Below are 22,088 nucleotides of genomic sequence, written 5' to 3' on the forward strand. Positions count from 1 at the left end.
GCCATGTCAGACAGATTGCACCCTCTTTCTGCTACGCAATAGGAGCTCGATGCGTCTCCGGCGTTCTTGCAGATCGCGTAGGAGAATGAGCGTTACTGTTGGGCGCCTTCTCTCTCTACCCCGCCTTTTTGCATTTATCGAGCCGCTGCAAAAAGGGAAGGGGTCTGTCTGTCAACCAGCCAACCTCGCTTAGATTTGCTGTTTCTCTTTCTTGTGCTTGCGAATCAATCAATGCTATGTTGCTCTTGCGGAGCCACTTGTGCTCTTGATCCGCTACTGTATGTCGATGCGAAAGCTAAGCGTCGGATCCACAGCCATCAACGACCGCAGCTAGCTTTCATGCATCGGATCGAGTCGAGCAAGAGGTCGAGCCGCTCCACCGAGAGCCCTTTTTTCCGTTGACGGGCCATCTACCCGAGGGAGCCAACACACGTGCTATTTGAAAGCGAAACGAGCAGCAGCAGCCGGCCAGCGAGGCAGCCAGCGAAAGCGTTTGACGCCATCCAGGCCGTGTTTTTGGCTGACACTTTGTTATTTTATTTTTTCTTGGTCTTGAACCCTTCCCGCCCTTGGAGGCTGAGCATGCATCAGACCGCCCCTGTTGCCTCCCAGGTGAGGCTAACAATTGGTCCTCGAGCTCGAACCTTACTCTTGCCCTCCATCCTGAGCACCCCGACCCTGCCTCATTTCAGACGTCCCACCAAGCATACAGGGTGGCTAAAGAGTGGGCCTCGGTCCACTGCACTCGAGTTCCGACATCCACCCTTTCACTCACCTGTCTCAAGCTCATCAATCGTCAGAAACCTCATCACTCTCCAACAGTCTCAAGCTCAACGCAAGCATTTCAGAGCTCAATCGAAAGTCTCACCCGACATCTTTCCTTCACGAAGTGCTCTTTTCTTTCATTTCGCGAACACTCACGACCACTGGCTTTTCCAAACTAGACTAACTTCTTTGCCGAAACGCGTCTGGTCGCTGCTACCACTTCTCAAACAAGCTCAGTCGCAACAATGACAAACTCAGAGACAGTCAGGGCCATCGTCTTTGTAGGCCTGGTTTTCGTCGGCTGTCTCATTCGCACCTACATTCGAACGGCAAATGGCGAAAAGGAAGACGAGGTGCACTTTTGGTCTTCGCGCTTCAGCCAACTTCAGCAGCAGCAAGAGATCCCTCTCGCAAACGAAAAGGCGAGTCTTCGCTTGGGTGACGCTAATGCCCAAGCTAGGAGTGAACCCGGTGCAGGTGCTGCACGACCACGCAGCACGACCACGTCGAGCGGCGAGGTGAGTCAAGCCGTATCGGTGCTTCACGACCAGCCACCTCGCTTTGCACCTTTCCTGGCCGAAACCATCCCAGACGAGCAAGCTCATAGCACACTTCCGTCCGCTCCTGCGCCTTTGCAGCACGGCTTGATCCAGACATACAATGGTACCGAAGTCGACGAAGCGTATGAGGATTGGGCGGCAATGCATCACGCACGCGGCGCCGCCTCCGAAGATGCCGAAACCAGCATCGACAATCTGTTACAGCGGAGACAGCTGCACAAGTCGATGGGCATACAGGCGCTCGCTCATCTCGATGCATTAGAGACGAATGGGGCGAACTCGCCGACGATCTGGACTGCGCATTTTCCAGCTGCCCAACTGCGACCGTACTAGACGCGCCACGTTGACCTCTAGCTCTTAGTCTTCTGTTCCGTGCTACGACATTTATGTCAACCTTTACCTCAAGGTTCTCGCCATTCATGAATGGCAGACTCTACGATTCTCGACCGGGCGAATCTCTGCATGTCTATCGCCTTTCTTGTTTTCCAGCTTTGGCTCATCTCATCCGTCCGGTGAAGGAGCCCCAGCCTCGGAGCAGCAAGTCGACGTGTTTTTCGCTCGCAGCAGCTTCTCACCTCTCTATGGCTACAAGATATACTCATCGCGACCATGTCTTGCAGCTCTTCCAAAGCTCAAGACAGTCTAACGACGATACCCTGCCCTCTCCACTGATCTTCTCTCCGTGGAGAAGGGCCTGTAGCTCGCTCGCATTTGCATTCGCAACGCACCGCAACGCAACGCACCTTGTCTGGTTTCTTTTTGTCCTTTCTGTCTGTTACCTTCGAGTGTATCATATATATTGCCCTCCTTCTCAGAATTTCAGTTGGCCCGTTTTGCACGTATCTCCTCTCGTCTACGAACGCCTCTCTAAGCGGAACAGCCTTCGACATCGAGCATGTTCTACAACCACGACATCCTCGCACGCCGCAGAACGGGGCTTGGCCTTGTCTGGCTAGCCGCTACCCTCGGCGACCGGAGCATCGTCCGGCGTCTCAGTCGCAAGGAGATCCTCGGTGTCGAAATCGACAAGGTCTGCGACTACGTGCGCCGACCCGGCGAGCCGTTGGCACTGCGACTCTCGAGCCAGCTCATGTACGGTGTCGTCAAACTGTACGGCCTGAAAACCGAGACGCTGTACCATGACGTTGCCAACGTGCACAACGACGTTCGGCGACGTATGCTCACCATGTCCACTACAACTTTTCCGACGCGGGATATCGACATGCGTAAGCCGCTCAGCAGTGTGGAAGCAATTACGCTGCCGCTGGACCTGGCGTTTTTCACGTTGGATTTTGATGACGTTACGGCGAGGTTGGTGCATAGATGGAGTGTGGAGCCGTCGGAGATGTTGTTGGCGGAGGACGCGATGGAAGAAGGGTTCCGGACGCCGACGCCCGCGTCGTTCGTGGCAGAAGAGGAGAGGATCACGTTGGCGGACAGAGCGTTTGAAGAGGAAGACTTGGGGATGCCGAGAGGCTTCGGCGAAGGGGAGGAGATCGGCGGAGTGTTCGGAGAAGGCGCCTACGATGATGAGGAGCCAGAGGGACTCGATCTAGGTTTGGAAGCTATCGAGCCACCTTCTGCTGCCAGGCCCGCACCGTTCATTCCAGGCGCTCTGGAAGCCGTCCAGCGTCCGGGAGTGGGCGACGAAATGGCAAGCACCATCGGACCACTCGTCGAATGGCCCGAGCTTGAGGAACGGCTTGCAGAAGAAGCTGCGCGAATGGCGCTTGGTCCCGACGGCATCCCCACTGTCACTCCCGCCCGCCGACTCAGAGACGAACAAGAAGCTGCCGAAGTGGAAGCTCTCCTTCGAAGGGATGCTCGACGTCCGCGCACTGCGCCACTTCCATACGAAGACCGCGAAACGGAACTGAGTGACACGCAGCTTCGCGATGCTCGAAGCGACTATCCGCGACGTATGGCTAAGGAGCGAGCGGCACGACAGGCTCGCAACCGGAGAGCTGCTGCCGAGGCTACAGTTCGCCAAAGCTTGCTCGGACCTCCCGAAGACTTGTCGCTTCACCCGATGCTGACGAATCTATGGAGCATGACCGTGGGAGAGCACCTTGTTTCACGACGAGCCCGTTTCCTTGCAATGCGGGCCGAAGCTGGTCTTGCACCCGCGGAAGAAGCTCCGCCTACACCGCCTCCTCCTACCCCCGTGGATTTGGATGAAGATGATTTCGCCGAGGTTGGAGTTGCTCGAGCAGCGGAGCCGGAGATCCCAGCCGCGCTTCGGGGTGCCCGGGAGTCTCTGCCGTGGAACGTTTTCATGGAGCATCGTCGACGTTCGTCCATGATGCCTTCCATCTCTTACGATCGACCTCCTCCTTTTGAAGAGCGCGAAACGACGCCGCTGCGTCTGCGCGAGCTGTCGGTCGAAACGCCGACGGGACTGCGTCGACTGCCCCTGCACGAGTCGCCGCACTTCCCACTAGCTTCGCCATCAACCATCGCCCCACTCGAAGAGTTCTACCAGCGTCCCTACTCTGTACCGGGAACACCGTCCGTTGAGAGGTTCCGACTGAGTCTGCCTGCTGCAGGTGGAGTTGCGGTGGGAGAGCGGTCTCCCACTCCACCGTCTGCGGTGTTTGAGCAAGACATGGAGGAGCAGACACGCAACTTTCTCGAATACTCAAGGTCGATTCGAGAGCAGTTGGAAGATCCTGATTTCTTGTTCTTTAGCGATCTGGCTCCTCTTCCTTCCAGCACGCCTGCCGTTGCAGCGCAGGCGTTCTACCATACTCTGGCGCTCGCCACCCGCGGCAATTTGCGCGTTCAGCAGGATGAACCGTGTCAAGAGATTAGAATCTCGCTCATTGCTCCTTGAAAGGCACCAGCACAATTCTCTCAGTGGCCAAAGCGAAAGGTGAAGGCTTTTCAGGCAGAATCCGAGCAACGTCGACATGTGTGACCATGACAAGAGAAAAGAGAGCAGCCGCACGGGCAAGTGTGACACGAGTGTTGGTGCGTGGGCCAAGGGTCTCTTGGCTGTGTTGGATTGAATTGGAACGGCCGATCCGTGCCTGCGCAATAGCGTGCAAATTGCAACTTCGACCATGTTGTGTTTTGTCATTGCGATTCCGTCGAGTTTTACAGTAGCTCAAACGCCCAACCAGCGGCTGGGGATTATTTATATTTTTAGTGTGCTCGCTCGTGCGGAATGCTGAAACGTGCGTGCGTCTCTCGGCAGACATCATCACTCTTCCTCGTTATCCGTCTGGCGTTGGCTCTTAGCCACCGTTGGTCGCACATCGACAGCTTGAATGCACCTCGGCCCTCTCAGCCTCCGCCGTTCTACCATCCAGAGTGGTTGACCGCTGAGACTAGAAACGGCAAAGGCGATATAGCGATCGCACAACAGTGCTCGTCGACGAACTACCACCCCACCTTCTCGACTGCACTCCAGCATCGACTCGACACTTTCACGATGGCACTCACCCAGACATCCTCCTCGTCTCACTCTCACGGTGTGTCGCACTCGCTCCACCCCGAAGAACGCAAACGCCTCTTGCGGCGCAAGGTCATCTCCCTCGCCGGCTCGGTCTGCGTCGCCCTCTCCGCCGGCTCCAACTATGCCTTCTCCTCGTTCGCCCCGCAACTGCAAGAGTCGCTCCACCTCACCTCGACACAGATCAACCTCATTGGCATCGCGGGCAACGCGGGAGTCTACCTCTCCTCCCCACTCTGGGGCCGATTCATTGATAAGCGCGGCCCGCAGACGGCGTTGATCGTAGCGGCGGTGCTGGTGCCGATCGGGTATTCAGGGCTGTCGCTGTCGTATACAGGCGACTGGACGGTGCACTCGACGGGTTTGTTGTTTTTCTTGAATCTGCTGACAGGGTTGGGCAACAGTGGTGGCTTCACCGCGGCGATGAATGCACAGGCCAAGTCGTGGGGTGGGAGTAGGAGGGGTACGGCGACGGCGTTGGTGCTGTCCGGGTTTGGGCTAAGTGCCTTCTTCTATTCGTCGCTGTCGCATCTGTTGTTTCCGGGCAACACGGGCGATTATTTGCTGCTGTTGGCGTTCGGCAGTATGACGAGCATGCTCATCGGGCTGGGACTGATCAAGATCATCCCGCCAATCGAGGCTGCGGGTGAAAGGCAGCATACGGATGCCTCGCGGACTGCGTCTTCGGGCTATTTGCGCCGCCGCACCTCTTCAGACATTGGTGCCCGCGCCACCATCTGGCAACAGCCCGAAGCGCTTTCTGCCGAAGCCACCGACGACGAAAGCGATGCGAACGACCGTCTGCACCCTCGCTTTAACGGTACTGCCGAAAGCTCCCGCAACCCAACCGCCACCAGCGCCGTTGCCTCCTCGGACGAGATCGACACAATCTCCAACCTCGACCCGGAATCGCAAGGCCTTCTGTCCGGCCGAGACAGATCCAAACGCACCTTGCACGCCGATATCAACCCCTCGCACATCGACATCTCCGGCCGCCGCCTCTTCAAACAGATCGACTTCTACCTCATCTTCTTGGTCATGACGCTCGTCTCCGGTGCCGGTCTCCTACTTATCAACAATGTCGGAACCATCACCAAGACGCTGTGGGACTACAACCATCGTGACAACCCGCTGCTCGTCGCTGCGGACAACGCCGACCTGTTGCTCCGACGATCAGATGTCACGGCGTTTGAGTTTGAAACGCTCAGGCGCGATGCCAAGGCGGCGGTGCAGCATCTGCAGGCGCAACAGGTCTCGGCCATCTCGCTGTGCAACTTTAGCGGGCGCATCATCATCGGTCTGCTGTCGGATCTATTGGTCAACCGCACCGCGTCGGCGGCGAACCGCGTGTGGCTGCTGATCGTGGTCACGACGCTGGCGCTGGCGAGCCAGCTGCTCGCCGCCTTCCCCGGTGCGGTGTCCACCGTCGACCAGCTGTTCGCCGTCTCGACGCTCACAGGCTTGGCCTACGGCACGCTGTTCGGCGTCTGCCCCACGCTCGTCTTCGAGTGGTTCGGCATGAAACACTTCAGCCAGAACTACGGCTTTGTCAGCCTGTCGCCCGTGGTGGCGGGCAACGTGTTCAATCTGCTGTTTGGGCACATCTACGACAGCCACGTGCCGTCGGATACGAGCATGCTCAGCGTGGTGGTGCAGGCATTGAAGGCCGGCAATGGCAAGGGCCAGGGGCATGATGATCATCCGACGAACCGGCATCTGTGCATGGATGGCGAGGAGTGCTACAGGCAGGTGTTTGTCGTGACGAGTGTAGGGTGTGTTATTGGTGTGGTCGTGAGTTTGGTGTTGATCGTCAGGCGGGCGAAGAACGTTCCGCGGGTTTTGCGGAGGTGATGGTGGGGGAGCGGTGTGTTGTGTAGTTTCCTCCCCTTTAGATGCGGTTCCGCAAGCAACGTGCAAGTTTTTGTTTCATCGATCATGACGAGCGGTAGCACACTGGCCGACATTGCGACCAACGGGTCCTGAGACGTCTATGAGGGTCTGTCTGCCATTAACAATACACTGGTGAAGAATGCCGAGCTTAGGCAGTTGCACCAATCCCGCTCCAGAACGCCTGCCGCAGCGGCGAGCCCAACACCTGATACCGGTTATACACTGTAGTGAAGCGCGAGTCCAACCAAAGCGCTGTGTCAGCACCCAGATCTTCCCGTGAAAGAAGCGGTCGAACAGAGCGATGAAACCAGGTGAGACAGAGGGAAAGGGCATGGGGGACTTACAAAAGTAGCCAAACTTGCGACCGAAGAACTTGCCCACAAAGGGCAAGATGATGATCTGGAACATGAGTTTGAGCTGGTCTACCTGTTCTTCCCATTCGCGCTGCAGGGCTCTGTCGTGAGCGGATGAGGTGGTTTCGTCGCTGTAGTCGCTTTCGAGCGAGTCTCTTCTCGCCCTTCTCTCCCTCCTGCCACTGCTACTGCTGCTGCTAGTCGAAACGTCATCGATTTCTGCACGTCGGCCCTGGGAATGGCGAGTATGGCGATAGCGGTGGGGGCGGGAAGTGGTCCAGGCAGACTCGTCGTCGTACTGCGACTGTGAGAGTTGCTGCTGCTGATCGAATTGTCGCTGTGCCAGCGTCGCGAAGAGCGACGTTGCACCCAGCTGCGACCTGCTGCTTCCGGCAGTTGTAGAGGACGTGGAGGGAGCGTCGTCCAGATACCCACTCTCATTCATCCCCGTAGCAGCAGTTCGAGGAGAGGTGAACGTAAACGCTCCCGCAGAGCTTACGCTATCACTGCCATTGTCGCGTTCGTTGGATGCGGACCCAAACGCGAAAGCCGTATGGTCAGATATTGAGTCGCTGCCGGACATGGAGCGAGCTGAGACGGAAGCGCGAAATGGGAGTTTAGGTGGAGATGGTGTGGATGAGGAAAGAGTGTTGAGTGTTCAACCGAATGGTTCCAGCGCGCACTGGGTGGGTGTGAAAATGGCGCACGTGTGGAGTCGTTCACCGCCGAAAATGTGGAGCTTGAACCGCTTCTCAAACACCTCTGACCTTCGAACCGCGAGCACCGATTCTACAATCATCTCATCACGCAGCCTCTCCAACGCCCACACAACACCAGCTTACTTCAGCTTACTATAAATCATTGCATTTTACGAAGATCGTGATATCAATACATCCAAGTCAGGGCCGGAAATGACAGGCTAGCAGGGCAAGACATCCTGCAGCAGTCCAGGGGGGGTTTTTTTTTTGTTCGTGAGTGGTTCCGCAGATCAGTACCGGTAACCTCCTCCTCCGCCGTATCCACCACCACTGCCATTGTTTCCTCCATAAGGTTGCTGGCCACCTCCGCCATGGCCACCGTACTCAGCCTGAGCAAAGCGGTCCGGGTGCATGCCGTGTGGCACTGGCGGACGCGAAGGTGGCGGTCCGGGCTCGCCTGCACCACCACCGTAGGGAGGAGGATAGCTGGGAGGAGCACCGCCACCACCGCTGACCATTCCAGGAGGCATCATAGGAGGAGCCCCGGGCATCGCGGGTGGTCGACCGGGAGGAGGTGGCGCACCGTATCCTCCCCCACCTGTGCCGATGCTGGGACCGTTGCGACCGTAGGCACCGCCGCCATACGGGTTGGGTGTGGCCGAAGCCACGTTCATCATCGGAGTACCGTATCCACCCGCAGCGCCCAGTCCAGGTGTGGCTCCGCCGGCTATGCCGTTCCTGACTCCACCGTATGGTGTACGCCCGCCCATCGGCGTCGCACCACCCAGGCCGGGAGCCGGCGTCCGTCCGCCACCATACGGCGTCTTTGCGCCGCGCGCCATACTCGCTTGCGTCGTGTACTGCGTCTTGAACGCGTTACACAGCGCCGCGACGTCCGCGAGCTGATCAGCAGGTCCCAGCTTGAAGGCGTTGGGTAGCACCTTGACCGGCCACGTCTGAATCGCCGCATCACGGTTCGCCTTGAACGACAGGTTGAAGTAGCCAGGTCGATCCTTGTTGAGACCAAAGGCATACACCGAACGCGAAGGGTTCGCCAGCGACCAGTTGGTCAAGAAGCGGTGCAGGTCCTCCTCGTCGGCGCCCTTGTATTTTTCGTGGTTCATCATCATCTCCACCATATGCACCATCGGCTTGACGTGGTTGACAATCAGCTCGTCCAAGTCCGAGTACGACCCCATGCCCTCGATACGCAGCACTCGTCCGAGTGAGTACTCACTCTCCTTGTCGAGTTCCAGCACGTCGATGTTCTGGTACACGTCATCGTCCACCTTCCACGTCACGGCAAGGTGGTCGTCACCCTTGCTGCTCGGACGCACGACCACCGAGCCTCGAGGCTGGCTGGCGAGGAACTGCACAGCCGACTTGTAGTTGAAGTTGTGATAGTTGGGGTGGTCGATGACTCGGTTCTGTCGACGCGCCTGGACGCGCAACTTGGCCTTAGCCGCCGCCTGTTCGTTCCACTGCTCGGCTTTCCTCATGTCATAGAACTTGGGATCGAGTGGCGTCTTGCCTTGATGCGTGGCACGATGTTGCAGGTCCCAAGGTTTGATGCTCAGCTGCACCGTGCACTGCTCGAGGTCGATCTGGCGAACCAGCGCGTCCAGCGTCTGCTGAGGTCGCACCAGGTCGCGCAGGCGTACTGATCCCGGCGCATAGTTGTCCACCGTGTGCTCGGCCTCGATCGTGCCTTCAATGCCCGAGTCGAGTCGGCACAAGATGCGGCCCTCCTGCATTCGGCTGCCCTCTTGCACCCGCATCACCTCGACCGAAACGACGAAACCTTTCGCCAATGTCTTGGGTGTTTCACCGGTAAACATGGTCAGAATCTCTTCCGGTGTGGGCTCGGTCTGGACCTCGCGCAGGTCATAGTACGGCTTGATGAGCTCGCTTCGGCAGGAGTGCAGTGTGGCGCGCTTGCGCTCGCCTTTACGCTCGAACAGCATCGTTGCGTAGTTGTCTAGGTCGAGCGTGTTGAGCTTGTCGGCAGGATCGGCGTCCTCCATGAGCTCCTTGCATGGCAGACTAGGATGCTCTCCCTCAAGGTCCTCCTCGTGCTTGTTGAGAGCATCGGCGGCCATCTTGCGCGGGAAATCGTAGTCCTCGGGATGGATGCGTGTGCTGTCGAGCACGTCCGGCACATCGTCCTCGTCAGCCTCGAGCAGCAGATCCTGCTCGATGCGGAGGAAGGACGCACAGTTCTGGAATACCTGGAACGTCAAAATGTTCCTCGAGAGTAGCAGTGTTCGGTTGATGAGCGTACCTTCGAGCTTGGTGCTGATGGCGTTGACCAGAGCTTGCGCCTTTCTCGGACCAAGACCAGCGACGAACGGTAACATTGTTTGCGTGTAAGTGCTCGTCATGGCCTGGTTAATTTCAACACCCATGTCGTTGACAACAGCACCGATGCAGCGCTCAAGGTGAAGACGCAAGCGATCCTGCGGCAGCAAGCGCTGGTTGGGGTCGAGAATGACGGCGGTGAGATCGTTGCCCAGCGCTGCGAACTCGTTGACGGGCGATTGCGCATATCGAGCCAACGCAAGACAATAGCGGCCGAGCTCCTGGAGTTCAGGGAACTCTTCAGCGGCACGGCTGCTGTGCTGGTAGATGCGCGCAACGTCGTCGTGGCATGTGACGACGTCGATGGCTGCCTGCTCGCGTTCCAGGTCGGTGTCGAGACGGTCAGCGTCGCAGATCTCTTGATGCGCCATAGCCGCAAGCTCCCTGACGTTCTTCTTGAGCTCTGCGGTGCGTACACTCCAGCCGCTGACAACGATCACGTCTGGCCTGCGCTGCTTAAGCAGCTTGACAAAGTCGGCTCGGTGGTCGGCAAATTCCGCCTTGCCTCGTGTGCGCTCCAACTCGAGCTCGCGTTCCTGCAACTGACGCTGTGTCAGCGGGCGCAAGTCGTCGAAAGTGGCATGCTCACGGAGGCGGCCTCGCTCGTCGAGGTAGACGGCCTGCACAACGTCCTTTCTCGGGTCACCACCGCCATGCGAGACGGCGAGCACCCGCGGTGTGCGATCCAACTCCTCGATCTTGGGATCGCGGTTGCGTGCGATCATGCTCCTGGACATGAAGGGTCCCTTTTCGACGCGCTTGGTCATGAGCACATCGATGTGGCGCAGCAGCATCTCTCGCGATTCTTCGCGGAGCCACTCCTTGAGCCAGATGCGGCCGTTGGGAACGAGGTGGACTTTGAGCGCCTCTCGGATCACTTCGCGCCTCTGCTCATTCCATGCCTTGCTGACCTCGCTCACACCTTCGCTGGCGTAGTTGTTATAGAGACGTGTCTCGAAACGCGAGAGCACAACGTCCTTGAGGTTGATGTCGAGTTTGATCAGAAGCTCGTCCTCGGCCTGCAGCATCTGCAGATACTGCGAGGGCTGTTGTGGCACCAGACGAGCTGGCTTGTTGAGGATGAACTTGAAGTTGGCATAAGGATGCTGGTCGTCGATGACGGTCATGCCACGCTCGGTAGGCTCGATGTTGATCTCGGCGGCGTCCTTGAAGAGCTGGCGCATCTCTCGCTTCAAGATAGGGTCTTTGCCAATCTCTTGGCTCAGCATCATCTTGGCCTTGGCAAGAGCAATCTCGGGCGAGTGTGCTCCCCACGCAGAACCTGTGAATTGCTCGGCAAACTTGAAGGGCGACTCTTCCGGATCACGAGGAGAGTACTGGCGAGTGTGACTGGTGATGTTGGAAGCAAGATCGTCGGAGGAGATGCCTAATTTGTTTGCGAGCTCCGAGATGACGGTGTTCTTGGTGCGCTCATACTGGCCGACAAGGCTGGGCTTCTTGAAGCCGGGCGTGGCGCCGACGAGGGGCTCGCCATTCAAAGTGAGACCTTCCATGTCCTCTGCTGCCTGATCTGAGCCGTTGGTGGTTAGAGCCTGGGCATCGCGCATCTTTTGGCCGTACCGGAGAGTGAGATACTCGGTGATGTCAGAGATCTCCTCGAGACTGGAAGCTTGCGCAAGCATGTCTTCGAAGATGGCCCTTTGACGTTGCGAAGATTCGGCGCGAGTGGCTTGAGACGCTTCGCTTTCGCCAAGATCTTCTGCACCAGGCTCATGTTTGACATCGACATGGATCTTGTTGAAAGTGGCGCGCAGCTGATCCTTGCGAACGAGTAGGGTCTTGAACTTGAACGCAAGTCCACTGAGCGTGTAAAGTTCTCGACGGGTGAGGAGGTCGATGGTGCGAGGCGTTCGATCGACTTCGTCCACGATGAGAAGTTCGAGCTCATCGAATCGGTGCTGGAAAAGGAAGGGCACCTCGAGTAGGTCGTTGAGCATGTACGAGAGCATAAGCTGGACAGCATTGATGAAGTCAGAGCGTTGGCGGTGGAAGAGTCCGGCTTCGTCGAGAAACTCGGCGGCGGTCCTGGTCGAGATACGGGTGGAGGCCCATTTGGCTGCTTGGAAGAGCTCTGCATCTGTGAGCTTTCGTTCGAGTAGCTTGAGACCCTCTTCGCCCGGGCAAGAAAGTTGGAGACGTTCTGGGATGTCGATGCGCTTGATGCGCTCGTCGTCTTCGGTCAGCATGCGCTCCGCAATCTGTGCGGGCTCGAATATGTCCTTGTACTCCATCTTGTTCTTCTTTTCCTCGTCGAAGACGTCCTCGTCCTCGTCCTCGAGCGCCCAAAAGTAGTCCTCGCCATTACCAAAAATCTCATGGATCTCGTCCCAAGCCTCGCGATCGATGCCGGCCTTGGCTGGGTCGGCTGCAGATCCAGACATGCGTGCGCGGCGCTTTTCCTCGCGCCTCTCCTGGCGTCTCGCTTCTCGCTCATCCTCGTCGAGGCCCTGCATCTCTTCGTCGTCCTCATCCTCTTCGATAAAGTCGTCGAGACCGTCGTCCTCGTAGCCTCCGACCGCCTCACGTTGTTTGCGCGCGACACCGGCGCGAAGTGCTTGGCCGACGGATGGCAGGTCCTCGTCGTCATCGTCGTAATTGACGCCGCGACGACCAGAGCGAATGTCGTCATCCTCGTCGTCGTCGTCGTCCTCGAAGATCTGGTCGAGCGTCTTTTGCCTAGCGGCAGCCTCGTCGTCTGCTGGCGGAGAGGCGGAACCCCGTCGGAAACGCTTGAGGCGGCCGGCCTCTTTGCGGCGAGACTGACCTGTGTTTTCGGCGAGCAGCTCGAGATCATCCTCGTCAACCTCAAAGTCCTCCTCGGTCTGCTTTCTTTTTTTCTTTCTGCGCCTCTTGCGCTCTTTGCGTGCTTCGTCGTCCTCCTCCTCTTCCTCGTCGTCCTCTGCGATGAAACCTTCTGCAATACGTCGAGCCTCTTCTGGATCATCATCTTCGTCTTCATCGCTACTGTCCTCGCCCCCAGAGCCGACGAGGTTGCCATCCGCTCTCATGAGATCGACACCCTCTTCGTCATCGGATGGAACTCCCTCTTCGTCATCCTGAAAGTAGGGGGCAGGGACTCTTTCCTCGTCAGCCATGGTGAAAATGGGTCGAGTTGCGACGTCGGATGAGGGCAAGTGCAATACAGCTGAAGGATGGCTGTGGCGCGAGCAGGGTAGCGACTACCAGCTGCGTCTCGCAGTACGCAATCGAGCGGCCGTGCGCTACAAAGGCAGAGCAAGTCGGTTGTCGAGCCGGATGATCTACAGACAGCAGAGTAGAGCCATCAAGGAAGGTTCGCTCTGAGGGTGGTCGTGATCGTTGCAGTGGTGGGGAAGGATGGATGCAGGAGAGAAGGAAGGAAGGAAGGAGAGTAACGAGATGGAGAGCTGCGAAACGGTGAGCTAGCGCTCGAGCAACACACAATTCATCACACTAGAATAACCTCGACTCGATCAGATCAGGTCGCTGTCTCTCTCCGCCTCCGTCTCTCTGTCGAGCTTTCTAACATCTTAGACGAATTAAATTCCAGCGTCCTCTCTCTCGACACGCTGCTGAGCTTCTCGCGCTCTGCGAGCACAGCGTGAGCAGGGTTGTGACTGAACTGAATACAAATTGTCACAAGCCAGCATATGCTTTCAATTGCGTTGAGATGCGGTCGGTTGAATTCTCCGAATACAAAATGTTCAACAAGAAGAAATCCAAGTTTTTCTTTTCCTCTTCAACGCAAGTGAGCCCGAAAAGAAGAAGAAAGGGTTGCTTGCTTGCTCTGAGTAGGAAAGGGAAAGAAGGGCAGACGAGACTGAAAAGCTGCAGAAACAGCGCTTTCTTCTTCCCTCGCAGGCAAGCCGCACAAGACAGAAGAGAACGAGTGTCCAATAGCTGTTGGTGTCGACGACGAACACAATCTTTTCAATACCACCATCTCGTCACCAGCTTGACGCCAGAAACCTTTTAACTGGCTCGCCACATCACTGGATCTTCTACTCGGCTTGTGCACACCGCTTTGGACGACCACGGCTCGACACACGCACACACGCACCTGCACAGGCACGAACGCTTCGTCGTAATTCGTGACTTTCCTTGCAATATTCGCACTCGCACAGTCGCACCCAAAGTACAGATCGCCTACCATGTCGCTCGCCGAATCTTCGTCGTCTGCGCTTCACCTCGACTTCCCCGCTAGCACTGGCTCGGGTGTGATGCACTCGCGTTCCGTCACCGGCGTCCACGTGCACCCTGTCGCGCTCTTCTCGATTCTTGACCACTACCTGCGCCGCAACGATGGACAGCACCGGGTGATTGGTACGCTGCTTGGTACCCGTACCGAGTCCGAGATCGAGATCAAGAACTGCTTTGCCGTTCCCCACTTGGAAGATGAGGAGGAGGGTCAGGTTCAGGTCGACATGGAATACCACCGAAGCATGTACGAGCTCTGCCAGAAGGTACGACCGGACGAGGTCATCGTTGGTTGGTACGCTACCTCGCCAGAGCTCAACACGTACAGCGCACTCATCCAGGACTTCTACTCGCGAGAGACCGCACCCCACCAGGCCGTGCACTTGACTTTGGATACCTCGATCGACAGCTCGAAAGCGTCTGGGCTCGGCATTAAGTCGTACATCTCGTCGCCGTTGGGCGCTACCCCCAAGGCCGAGAACTGCGTCTTCCTGCCCCTCCCCACCAACCTCTTGCACTCGACACCAGAGCACTCTTCGCTGTCGTTGCTCGCTTCTCAGAACATCTCGTCGCCTTTGACGGACCTCGATGCACTCGCCGTCAGTCTCAAGCAAGTGCAGTCACAACTCGACCGCGTTCTCACCTACGTGCGTGCCGTCATCTCGGGAGAGAAGGAGGGCGACAAGGCCGTCGGTCGCTTCCTCAACGACACAATCAGCGTTGTCCCTGCCGGCATGGACGACAACAAGCTCGAGACGCTGTTCAACGCCCATCTCCAGGATGTGCTCATGGTCTCGTACCTCGCCAACGTCGTGCGTGCCCAGGCCGAGGTTTCGTCGCGTCTCACTCTTCTCACTTAGAGGTTGACCGTCCATACTCGCAGCAGCGCGTAGGGCGTGGCTTGCATGCCAACGACACCACTTGCTGCCTCGTCACATTTCATAAAAGGGTCCGTCGGATCCACTCACTTTGCGCGCACTAGTGCACGTCTTCACTTGTACATGTAGCCAGGCTGCGATATCCAAAAACATACATCCTTAGCAGTGATTGTCGTCGTATGAGAAGCCGCACAGTTAGATTCGGCCGTCGTTGGCCGGTAAGAGCTTGTGTCTGTATCACGACGAAGGCCTCTTGAGCAAGCATCGCATGGGAATTTGCATCGGGAAGCACTTTTTGATCGGGCGATTTGTTGTTCTTGGATTTCACGCAGCAAAAGTTGCACCGTGCTCAGCCGCACGCTCTCCGACTCAAAAACGTCATTTCGTCGAAGTTTTGGCTGTGCTGCTGTCTGGCCGTGCTGCGCGGCGTGGCGTGTGAGAGGCTCACTTTCAACTCCCCGCACTTGTTCATCTTTTCGACTTTTGTGACCAGAAGAAGGAAGCTCTCCTATTTCGTATGCATCCCTCTTCTTCGCCACCACCACCTCTTCGCCCCTGTTGCGCCGATAGCCATCGTCACTTCCTCCCTTCTACAACTCGACGCGGCACAGATCCTTCCCTTTCCCGATCTCGTCATCATGCCGTCGTCTAGCGGCCTCCCCCAGCTGTGGGATGGGTTTCGTTTGCGTACCTCGCCTCAAGCCTATGTCTTTGAACCTACATCGGCGTCGGGCTCCACCACCTCCGAGGTGCTCGTGATTGACCGAAACGACAGCAGTCTGCGTCTGGCCAAAGATGCACCAGGTGGGGGGGACAAGACCATGTCGGTACAAGGCATTGTTGGTATCATCAAGCTGCACAGCTCCGAGTTCCTTGTCGTAATCACCAGCAAGAAGAAGGTCGCCGAGATCGCAGGTGCTGACATCTACATGGCGACCGAGTTCCGCACGCTCCCACTCGACAAGGAGGCCAATCCTTCGTTGCTCAAACACCCTGTTGAAAAGACGCTGCTCGGCTTGCTCAAGGCTCACCTCTACAGTGCCCCATTTTATTTCAGCTACCACTACGATCTCACAAGTAGCATGCAGCGTCAAGCTGAAGTTTCGAACAAGTCGGCACCGCTCTGGCAGCGTACCGACGAACGCTTCTTCTGGAACCGCTTCCTGATGAAGAAGCTGGTCGAGACGACGCAGTCTGGTGCCCACGATCTGTCGCGCTTCATCCTTCCGTGCGTCTTTGGCTTCCTCGAGGTCAAGGAGGTCAAGATCAACAACCACGCCTTTGTACTCGGTCTCATCGCTCGTCGCTCACGTCACCGCGTAGGCACGCGATACTTTTCCCGAGGCATCGACCTCAACGGCAACGTGTCCAACTTCAACGAGACCGAGCAATTTGTCATCACGAATCCCAAAGGTGGTCCCACCATGATCAAGGCCAACGGCAGCATCCGCAAGAGCTACGTCCAAACCCGAGGCAGCGTCCCCGTCTTCTGGGCTGAAATCAACAACCTGCGCTACAAGCCGGACCTGCAGATCATGGAGAAACCCGAGACTGTCGAAGCTACCCGTCGCCACTTCGAGGATCAGGTAAATCGATACGGAGACAACTACTTGGTGAACCTGGTCAACCAAAAAGGCTACGAGAAGCCCGTCAAGGAGGCGTACGAGCGCGCTGTCGACAAGCTGCACAACCCGCAGGTGCACTACACCTACTATGACTTCCACCACGAATGCAAGGGCATGAAGTTCGAACGCGTCATGGATCTCATTGACCGTCTTCAGACCAAAGGTCTCAAGAGCGCAGACTACTTTGCAAGCGAAGATGGCAAAGTGGTGAGCAGCCAGCGCTCGGTGGTGCGCACCAATTGCATGGACTGTCTCGACCGCACCAACGTCGTGCAGGGTACTTTGGCACGCTGGGTGCTCAACGAGCAGCTGCGTTCCATCGGCATCCTCGACGCAGGTGAAAAGGTCGAGACACAGGCCGAGTTCATGCACGTCTACCGCAACGTATGGGCCGACCATGCTGATGTCATCTCCAAGGCGTACAGTGGGACGGGCGCGCTCAAGACGGACTTTACGCGGACGGGCAAGCGGTCAAAGGAGGGTGCGTTGCAGGACGGCGTCAACTCGGTGACGCGGTATGTCAAGAACAACTACTTTGACGGCGCCCGCCAGGATGCCTACGACCTGTTCACGGGCGCATGGGAGCCGTCCAAGGGCCTGCCGCACCCGGACCAGCGCGCGTTGCTGGTGCGTGCCATGCCCTGGGTGTTCTTCTTCGCCCTCTCGATGGTTTTCGCTAGCTTGGTGCTGCCTCGTCACACGACGGCGCAAACCATCGCCTCCGTCGCGGGCGATGCTGCCAAGGGCTCGTCGTCGCACCTCTACTTTTTCACGCTCTGGCTCGTCATCGCCGTCGGCAGTCTGCAGTTCATGGTCTCGAGGGGCCTCGACTATGTCGCTTGGCCAACACTCAACCGTCCCGACGAGACGATCTTCTACGATGGTCCCGGATTCAAGAGCGGTGCTAAGGGTAGAACTGGTGTTGTCAACCCGCTGAAGGCGATTAAGAGGCAGAATGGTGGTGTGAAGGCGAGCTCCGGTGTGGGAAGGAGGGGTGAGGCCTACTCGATTCCTTCTTGAGGTTGCGAGCTAGGATGCTAAAGGCGTTCTTGGACGTTGGCAGTGTGCAGTGGTTCCGATAGAGAAATACCTAGACAGATTTTCGTGCAGCTGACTGCATTGCGTGAAGTCTTGTGCCCGCTGAGGCTGCTGGTTCCGACCCACCTTATACCTTCTGTGACAGCTTCGCACGTGGCGAGATACGCTTCGTATGTCGTGGGGAAATCGCGGCGACATTGGGCAAATCGAGAGGCCGGAGAACATGCCAAGAAGATCTGCATTGAAGTATTGTAGACGTGGGGAGCTGAGGGCGGCGAGAATGAGTTCAGAGTGGGCGGCGGCGGAGGCGAGGATGGCGCCGTGTGTAACTAGACAACCGAAAAGCGTGGCGGGCACGACCGGACCTCTTCGGACCGCGAATTGGATTTCTGTTTTTGCCGCTCTTTCCACCGACGAGTCGCTTTTGCCGGCAGAAGACTCTCTCGCTCGACTCTGTTGCCCAAGCTTGTCGTGTGCGTGATGGGTGTTGAGCGTTCCTTGGGAGGAGCACATATATAGAGTTCTGCCCTTGAAGCTCCTCGCCATCGGATCCACTACTCCCTCTTTTACACCCTTTTGAGATCCACTCGACACCGTCTCTCACCTTCGATCCTGAACCCTCCGGTCTGGGAATATCGCACCAGAATGTCGTCTGCAGGTCTTCCGACGGTGCTCGCCGTGGGCACCGGTGAATACACGACTGGCTTTGTGGGCAACTCGGAATCGCCATCGGACAAGAAGCTCGGCGTGGTGGGCCTCGTGATGTTCGACCTTCGTCGCCGCGGGCTCATCTCCCCCGAGATCAAAATGGTCGGCACCAACGGCGACAAGTTCGTGGGGATCCGACAGCACTTCGAGAAGAACATCGAGAGCAAGTACCGCGACATGTCGACGGCATTCACGTCGTATCCCGCAGCGGGGGTTCGCGATGGGGATGCTTACAAGAGCGCGATCGACTCTCTGAAAGCCGGCGATGCGATTACCATCTTCACGCCAGACTCGACGCACTTTGAGATTGCCATGTATGCGATTCAGCGTGGGGTGCATGTGCTGGTGACGAAGCCGGCGACGCAGACGCTCAAGGACCATCAGGCTTTGGTGGATGCGGCGGCCAAGGCGGGGGTGCTGTGTATGGTTGAGCACCACAAGCGCTTCGACCCGGCGTATGCGGATGCCCGCCAGCGTGCGAGGGACGAGCTGGGCGATCTCAACTACTTCTACTCGTACATGAGCCAGCCCAAGAATCAGCTCGAGACATTCAAAGCCTGGGCAGGCAGGGACAGCGATATCTCGTACTACCTCAACTCGCACCACATCGACATCTGCCTCTGGATGGTCCAGGGCCGTGCGATCCCCGTCCAGGTGACTGCCTCGGCCTCGCAGGGCATCGCCACCGCCAAAGGCTGCGTCGCAGGCACGGAGGACACCATCACGCTGCTCGTGGATTTTGGCATCCTCGATCCCGCCACCGGCGCAGCACAGACGGGCAAGCGCGCCACTGCCGTCTTCACCGCCTCGTGGGCAGCCCCGCAAGGAGCCGGAGTGCACTCGGAACAGCACTTCCACTTCGTCGGCACCCAAGGTGAAACGCGCATCAACCAGGCCCGCCGCGGCTACCAGTTCACCAAGGAAGACAGCGCCCAGTCGGTCACCGGAGGATCGTGCACCGACTACAACCCGTTCTACATGCGCTACACTCCGGACGCCGAGGGCTTCTTCGCTGGTCAGCATGGTTACGGTTACTTGAGCCTCGAGAACTTTGTCACGGCTTGCACGCGCATCAACAGGGGCGAGCGCAACGCCGCGGACTACGACGTTGTCCTGCCGACGATCAAGGATACCGTGCTGACCACGGCCATCTTGGAGGCGGGTAGGAGGAGTCTGGATGGCAAGAAGACCGTGCAGATCAAGTTTGACGGTGGCGCATGGTCACTCGAGTAGAGGCGGGAAGGTAGGCGAAGTCAACCAATACCTTTGTGATCGTCGCTGCAATGCAAATGCTCTCACGCCGCGAGCGCCCCACCGTCGAAAACGATATTTGAGCTCGAGCAAACTTCACTGTGCTTCTCAGCCGCTACCACTCAGACGTTGTCACTGTAATCCCATCAGCCCTCGCATCGCATCCGTAGAAAACATTCGATCGCATTGCCTAGGAACGTCTGTTGAACAAGTCAAGCGCAGAAAAGCCCTCGTCGCTCTCCGCGATCCCCGCCGCAGCCTTACGCTTCCTCTGCTGCTCCTGATCCTTCCTCATCTTCTCCATCCTCGCCTTGACCGCAATCCTGTTCGGATCAATCACGTTCTCGCGCTTCTTCCTCAAATACCTACTGAGCGCCTTGTTCTTCCCCCTCATACGGTTCTTCTCCTTGACGGGCTTGGGTGCGTCGTGCGCGGCGATCTTGGCCGCCGGCGAGCCTGTCGCTGCAGCCGTGTACTCTTCACCGTCCTCGTCGAATGCCAGTGGCGAAGCATCCGGGTTGTCGAGCTGCATCCGCTCGATGCGCGAGAGCTGCGAATAGGCACGTCCGTCTGCGCTGCGCGCGACGGCGTCCGGGTTGCGTTTCGCCATCTCGGCCAAGATGCGGTCCTGTTCCGCAGCGGAGACGTTGGTCTCGGCGACATGGATAGAACCCAAGATGGACTGGTCGATCGAGATAAGGTCAGGCGAGATCTTGTCGAGTAACTGATGCACTTCGCGCTCACGACGGGCGTTGCGTGTCTCGAAGGGGTCCAGCTCGGACGAGTCGAAGTTGGGCTCACCCGCACCGGGGACGAGCAAGCTCGTAAAGCCACCGGCGTGACCAACGCCCAGAACATCTTCGAAGGGGCAGAACTTGACCTGGAGCGGTTCAGAGCGTGGGAAGCCTTGGGTGATGTACGGGCCGGGAGGAGCGTTTCCAAGCGCAGCGTTCGTGTCGTACACCGAAACGTGCGGGCCCCATGCTACACCGAGCAGTCCACGTTGAGAGTACTGCAAATCTGAAGCGGGTCGACGTGCCTGCCATTCTCGGCGTGGGCCTTTGCCCAACATGCGCGTGTCCCACACTTTGATCGTTCCATCCATGCCGCACGTCGCCATGTCGCGACCGCCGTTGCGCGAGTCGATCGAGATGCCCGTCACAGGTCCGCGGTGCGCTAGCATCTTCACCGCCGGTGTCGAGAGGTTGGGCGTCCACATGGTTACGGTACCGTTAGTGTGGCCGAGATGCAGAACAGCAGTGAGCGGGTTTTGCGTCATCGTGTTGCAGTTGCCCAATCCGGTACGGTGCTGGCTGATGAGGGTACCTGTCGAAGTGTCCTGGTACTTGAGGTAGCCAGTGGCACCGACGGATGCAAGCAGAAAGTGGTAGGGCAAGAACTCGAGCCGGTTGACGTCGGTATGATTCTTGAGCTTGTGAATCTCGATGCCTGCGTCGTCGTAAATGTAGACGTACTTCTTTTGCGCCGCTGCAAAGAAGCTGTTGTTGTGCAACCACTTGACGTCCCTGACAGTCTCCCTAACCTGGATCTCGCAGCTCAGCTTTCCTGTCTGCCAGTCGAACGCCGCCAAGTGACCTTTCCTTCCACCGATGACAAGATGCCTTCCGTTCCTGGTGTAGTCACACCTGTACGGGCCCAACCCAACACCTTGCTTCCCCCCATCCAGCTTCAGCTCGAACCCTTTCTTGGCGGTATCAATACCGACATTGTCCTTGATCTGCGCCTGAGTCACTTTGAACGTACGCTCGAGCTCGCCCTCGGTCTCGATCATTCCTGCGCCCTCACCGGGAGCGGAGGTGTTGAGGTACTCATTGGCGAGACGTGCGGATTCGGCGGCGCGCTTCTGTGAGAGATGCTGGTGTGTGAGCTTGCTCTTGAGCTTCTTGTCCTTGACGCTTGTGACTGATTTGGGAAGTTTGGCATCGCGGACAGCGGCGGGGGCGGAACGGTCAAGGGTGCCTGGAAGTGAGGTGGCGGATTTGATCGAATGGAACTGCTTATCGAGCGCCTCCTGACTGTGGTATTCCTTCTTCTCGCCCTTCGACTTGCTGCGCTTGGAGCTGCTGCCAGAGCGGGAGGGTTTGGAAGGTCCGGCTTCCATGGTGGCGAGGTGGGAGAGCTGGTTGCTCGTGTGGAAGAGGGTGATGAGCTGTGAAAGTTTCTCTCCAGTGGCTGCCTTGCTTGACGGAGCTTATTTTCGGCGAAGAAGCAGAGAAGTGTAGCGAGATCACTCGCAATCAGGATGATGGAGAAGAAGGAAGAAGCTCTGATGATACAGTGGATCAAAGAAGG

The 22,088-nt window shown here is 57.7% G+C and overlaps 9 protein-coding genes across 9 annotated transcripts; 6 read left to right on the top strand and 3 right to left on the bottom strand.

Annotated features, from left to right (window-relative positions):
* Positions 1-1,010: 1,010 nt before the first annotated feature.
* On the top strand, positions 1,011-1,658 carry EX895_000438 (uncharacterized protein; the record flags this gene model as incomplete). Its single annotated transcript, XM_029881039.1, has 1 exon — positions 1,011-1,658. One exon carries the CDS (start codon positions 1,011-1,013, stop codon positions 1,656-1,658), a length of 648 nt encoding a protein of 215 aa, XP_029742425.1.
* Positions 1,659-2,220: 562 nt separating this feature from the next.
* EX895_000439 (uncharacterized protein) lies at positions 2,221-4,158 on the top strand (the record flags this gene model as incomplete). Its single annotated transcript, XM_029881040.1, has 1 exon — positions 2,221-4,158. The coding sequence occupies one exon, from the start codon at positions 2,221-2,223 to the stop codon at positions 4,156-4,158; it is 1,938 nt and encodes a 645-aa protein (XP_029742426.1).
* A 600-nt stretch (positions 4,159-4,758) lies between these two features.
* EX895_000440 (uncharacterized protein) lies at positions 4,759-6,630 on the top strand (the record flags this gene model as incomplete). The annotated part of the gene is made up of 1 exon (XM_029881041.1): positions 4,759-6,630. One exon carries the CDS (start codon positions 4,759-4,761, stop codon positions 6,628-6,630), a length of 1,872 nt encoding a protein of 623 aa, XP_029742427.1.
* A 187-nt stretch (positions 6,631-6,817) lies between these two features.
* EX895_000441 (uncharacterized protein) lies at positions 6,818-7,605 on the bottom strand (the record flags this gene model as incomplete). The annotated part of the gene is made up of 2 exons (XM_029881042.1): positions 6,818-6,891; positions 7,014-7,605. The coding sequence occupies 2 exons, from the start codon at positions 7,603-7,605 to the stop codon at positions 6,818-6,820; spliced, it is 666 nt and encodes a 221-aa protein (XP_029742428.1).
* A 405-nt stretch (positions 7,606-8,010) lies between these two features.
* Positions 8,011-13,194, bottom strand: EX895_000442 (uncharacterized protein; the record flags this gene model as incomplete). Its single annotated transcript, XM_029881043.1, has 1 exon — positions 8,011-13,194. One exon carries the CDS (start codon positions 13,192-13,194, stop codon positions 8,011-8,013), a length of 5,184 nt encoding a protein of 1,727 aa, XP_029742429.1.
* A 1,035-nt stretch (positions 13,195-14,229) lies between these two features.
* Positions 14,230-15,135, top strand: EX895_000443 (uncharacterized protein; the record flags this gene model as incomplete). The annotated part of the gene is made up of 1 exon (XM_029881044.1): positions 14,230-15,135. The coding sequence occupies one exon, from the start codon at positions 14,230-14,232 to the stop codon at positions 15,133-15,135; it is 906 nt and encodes a 301-aa protein (XP_029742430.1).
* Positions 15,136-15,791: 656 nt separating this feature from the next.
* On the top strand, positions 15,792-17,798 carry EX895_000444 (uncharacterized protein; the record flags this gene model as incomplete). Its single annotated transcript, XM_029881045.1, has 1 exon — positions 15,792-17,798. The coding sequence occupies one exon, from the start codon at positions 15,792-15,794 to the stop codon at positions 17,796-17,798; it is 2,007 nt and encodes a 668-aa protein (XP_029742431.1).
* A 663-nt stretch (positions 17,799-18,461) lies between these two features.
* Positions 18,462-19,757, top strand: EX895_000445 (uncharacterized protein; the record flags this gene model as incomplete). Its single annotated transcript, XM_029881046.1, has 1 exon — positions 18,462-19,757. The coding sequence occupies one exon, from the start codon at positions 18,462-18,464 to the stop codon at positions 19,755-19,757; it is 1,296 nt and encodes a 431-aa protein (XP_029742432.1).
* Positions 19,758-19,965: 208 nt separating this feature from the next.
* Positions 19,966-21,897, bottom strand: EX895_000446 (uncharacterized protein; the record flags this gene model as incomplete). Its single annotated transcript, XM_029881047.1, has 1 exon — positions 19,966-21,897. The coding sequence occupies one exon, from the start codon at positions 21,895-21,897 to the stop codon at positions 19,966-19,968; it is 1,932 nt and encodes a 643-aa protein (XP_029742433.1).
* Between the last annotated feature and the right edge of the window lie 191 nt (positions 21,898-22,088).

The sequence above is a fragment of the Sporisorium graminicola genome, chromosome SGRAM_1 (genome assembly GCF_005498985.1).
Source record: "Sporisorium graminicola strain CBS 10092 chromosome SGRAM_1, whole genome shotgun sequence".
Classification (NCBI taxonomy): domain Eukaryota; kingdom Fungi; phylum Basidiomycota; class Ustilaginomycetes; order Ustilaginales; family Ustilaginaceae; genus Sporisorium; species Sporisorium graminicola.